Source organism: Ruditapes philippinarum, unplaced genomic scaffold (genome assembly GCF_026571515.1).
Source record: "Ruditapes philippinarum isolate M1 unplaced genomic scaffold, ASM2657151v2 ctg202_1_1_1_1, whole genome shotgun sequence".
Lineage (NCBI taxonomy): Eukaryota > Metazoa > Mollusca > Bivalvia > Venerida > Veneridae > Ruditapes > Ruditapes philippinarum.
In genome coordinates this window covers 582775-586832 of record NW_026857221.1, presented here as the reverse complement: position 1 = coordinate 586832, position 4058 = coordinate 582775, and the positions used below count along the sequence as shown (strand labels likewise).

The 4058-nt window shown below is 31.9% G+C and overlaps 1 protein-coding gene across 1 annotated transcript; it reads right to left on the bottom strand.

The window, feature by feature from the left end:
- LOC132749088 (pleckstrin homology domain-containing family A member 8-like) lies at positions 1-1814 on the bottom strand. The gene is made up of 2 exons (XM_060738767.1): positions 1681-1814; positions 1-282 (listed from the first exon to the last, which is right to left on the bottom strand). The coding sequence occupies exons 1-2, from the start codon at positions 1753-1755 to the stop codon at positions 16-18; spliced, it is 342 nt and encodes a 113-aa protein (XP_060594750.1). The 5' UTR covers positions 1756-1814; the 3' UTR covers positions 1-15.
- Positions 1815-4058: the final 2244 nt, after the last annotated feature.

Here is a 4058-nt window from a genome sequence, read left to right as displayed (position 1 = left end):
TCTATGCGAGGTAAATTAAATAAAATAATAGTAAAATTGAAAAGCCAACAGTACACAGTCTGGTAAGGCATCATAGATGTGTAGACTGGTTCGACACTTTATTGATGGCCCAAGAAAGTCATTATCATTTTGAGCATAGAGATAAACAAACCTTTTCAGCCATAGACCACCCACAGTAGCAGATTTGTCTTTTTTATCAACATTGTTGTCTTTCTCATCTTGTAGAACATCTTTTAATTTCCTGTACTTTTCCTTGTTTGTTACATATTTTTCTTCAATTTTCTGCAAAGGATAAAGACTCTTTTTTAAAAGTTTTAATGATGCTACAAATGATAAATGGGGTTTTTATAAACATAATAACATACCTTCAAAATGCTGTCAAAAAAGCTTACATTAATATTAAAAGTTTACAAGAAAAAAGACTAGAAATGTGTCCATAGGACACGAATGCCCCCACATGCCACTGTTTTGTCAATCTTATGATTCTAGGTCAAATATTTTTTGGACTACATGTGCCACAAGTTGAAAACTAAAAATCTTTTACTAAGTAAAGGGCAAGAACTTTACAAATACTGAATAAATCCACAAGGAAACCCCAAGGTGCATAAGTACACATGCGGACCAACATTCTTGTAAACTTTCAGGCCTACAAGTCAAATACTTTTTGAGCTATGCATGAACAAGTTGAAAATTGCAAATTTATACTACTGTAAGTCAAGGGCAATAACTCTTAACAAAACTGAAAAAAATCCACATGCAAAGTCCCAGGTGCATAGTTTAACAGTGATGTTGATCATTATTCCTGTAATTTAGTGATGTTGATCATTATTCCTGTAAAGTGGGTTGATTCTAACTCAAGCACTCAAGGAACAAATAACAACATAATGAAACGGTTTTTACTAAGTCAAGGGAAATAACTCTACAAATACTGGATAAATCCACAAGCGAAACCCCAGGTGCACAACTACATTATGCTGAGCAACCTTCCCGTAAGGTTTAATGACTCCAGATTCAAATACTTTTTGAGTTACCTTGCGACACAAAGTTTAAAAATTGCAAATTTTTACTAAATCAAGGGCAATAAACTCTAGAAATACTGAATAAATCCACACAAAAATAACCCAGGTGCCAAAACTGCACATGCTGATCAACTTTCCCTGTTAAGTTTCATGACTCTAGGTCAAAATACTTTTTAAGTTATGTGGCGACACAAAAAAAGAAAAAGAACGGAATGGATGACGGACGGGGAAACAAGGCCGCCAATAAAAGTGGGGGCACAATAATGATTTGATGAAAAATATTTTTCCTCATTCAAAGGACTTAGTGCTGTGAGAAACAGAAGTGAATGTAGGGACTGACAAATTTGAAAAGAAAGTAAAACGTCAACTTAAATATTCTCCACCTGAAAAAATTTGGGAAAGCATTAATTCTTGCAAAAAACCAATAATGAATATCTATGCTTTAATTAATAAGTCAGAATGATTACTTGGTTTAAAACCCTCTCCTTTTATAATGCTTGTAAGAAGATATTTTAATTTTTTTTCATCACAAATTCAGTCTTTGATGAAAAAGTATACACAGTCACCATTAACTCATAATACTCAAACTGAAGAGGTTGTCTCATGTAGTGAACGATCCCTTCTACTAATCATTGAATAACTAAAGTATATTTTACTCTACCTTTATATTTCCAAGCATGTCATCTTTTGTCATTGAGAACTGAGCTCCCATTGATGCTACAATGAAAAGAAACATTTTTACTAAAATTCTGTTGCGAAACTAAAAATAATTTCCCCTCTTAAATGTTTCCACTCATGAATATAACTTTACAATGTGACTTTTTTGTCCTTTCTTTTTGTAAATAATTTCACTATCCAGCTTTAATTGTTAGATAATTAAGTCATAACAAATCTAGTCTGCAAATTTAGCAGTAGCCTGCTAGCCCATTGCTAGTAAAACTTTGTTTGCGTCAAAACACAGACTAACGGGCTGAAAAAATTAGCACCAATCCTTTATTTTTTTAAAAAAAATTTTAAATAAATATAATTTTATCAATGATTCAAAAAATTTGTATTAAAATTATTTTATGTTTTATTTTTTCACCAGGAAAGTTAAAAAATTAGGGGCTTTTAAAAAGCTATTAAAACAGATAACTTTTGTAGGCTAGTACATTTCCCAACGGCCTGAATATTTGGGTTTTTGTGATCAAAAATTTTTTAGCGCCCAAGCCAGGTCATTTGTCACAAACGACATTAATGGTGATAATTAATTGAAAATTTTAAACCCCTGTTTTTATTTAAAAATAAATGACCGGGTCACAAAAACCAAACAAAGGGGTTTGCGCCCCAGCAGGCCCAGCCACCTTCACACGGTTTTAATCCAGCGGGCCCCAAAACCCTTAGTCTTTTTTGTCGGAAAAAATGAGTCTAAAAATATTTTATACCAGGCAAGTGCAAAGCCCTGCGCCCGCTTGTCCTGTTTGATTCCCTAAAAAACTACAGTTTAAAAATAACGATAAACGGGATTCTTTACACCAGCCTCTTTCTTACTAATTCACGCGGGTGCTTTGTGATGCAAAACAGGATGTTTCGGCCCCCAAACCAAAATTGGCCCCTGTGCAAAAATTGGCCCTTTACGTTTGGGGCCATTTCGCAGACGTTTTGGCCCTTTTTTTTTAACTTTAAAAAGGATTTTTTTTACTTAAAACTCCTGTAAAAATTGTATTAATCTATTATCACTCAAGACAATTAATTAACATCTTTATTTCTTAATTTAATAAATTAATAAGTTTTTCAAAATTAATTAACAATAAACTATTGTGATAAATGCATTTGTTCAATGTTAATAATTCTTAAAGCAATTTTTCTTAATTTAAAGACAGTTGACAAAACTGCAATAACAATGTTAAAATTTAAATACAACTGCACCTCAAAAATCATTATCTTTAGATCTCTATTGATTATTTTACAGCTATTTATTTAACTATTTATATTAATATTTATTTTTTATTTTTTCAAGGTGTAACAAATTAATTATTTATAGCTTATTGCTATCTAGCGGTTAGTAATATCAAATTGTTGTGTATCGCTGAAACTCATCACTTACTATTAATTTAATAGTTGTTGATAATAAATGTTTGTTTCATGTATTGTTCTGTGTCTTGCTTTTTCAATTGTTCAAATTAAAAAAGTGCTTGTTGATAATAAGCTTATAAAAATCTGTTTCAGTGTTCGATATACTATGTTTTGTTTTACAAAAGTTTTGTTCTGTTCTGTTTGTTTTGTTTGTTTTGAAACAAACAACAGAAATTGGGAGGTCGTCGTTGGGGAAGTTTTCATTTGCTGGTTCCCCTTTCCCTTTTTGGGAGACTGAGTAATTTCCTAGCATCCCCTACCCTAAAAAACCCGGGCAACGGATTTTAAAAAGGAAAAACACGTGCAACAACCCCCCAATTTTAAAATCGGTTCCGGGGAAAGAGGAAAAAACAACAAAAAAAATTGTAATTGCAAATTTACATTTTACTACACGTATCATTTTAATCATGCACGATTAATAAATCGATTTTTCCCAAAGATCAGATTTTCCTTTTGTAAATTTCAAATTTTATAAAGGTTTTGCGATAGTAAAAACGAAAAAAATTTTTTTTAAAAAAAAACAAAATTAACTAAATTAGATCACAAGAACAAAACACTATTTTTATATTATTTCCCCTAAAATTATCATGATTTATTGTAAATACCAAATTTTACATCAAAAATAACTCAAACCTTTATTCACTCCCCCACGGGTTTAAACAGGGATCGGGAAATCCAAATTTTCCAAAAATCTTTAAAAATCTTGTAAAGCACCCGACAAATTTGGTAATTGATCAATTTTCCCCCGGGGGCTAAGCTAAAGCCCGTTTCCAAAGATACCTACTTTTCTGTCCAAAATTAGACGAAAGAACACCGGAAAATTTGGACGGGGGCTGCTTTTTCCAGTCCAACCACGAAAATGCATTTTTTTGCCGACGTCCCCAATTTGAAGTTTTGGGGGGAAAAAAAAAGTTTCAAAAAACG

Bases quoted from the DNA above. Each gene is read 5' to 3' on its own strand.
- LOC132749088 (XM_060738767.1), bottom strand. From the start codon at position 1,755: ATGTTTCTTTTCATTGTAGCATCAATGGGAGCTCAGTTCTCAATGACA. The intron at 283-1,680 runs GTAGAGTAAAAT...TATCCTTTGCAG, and splicing joins ACATGCTTGGAAATATAAAG to AAAATTGAAGAAAAATATGT.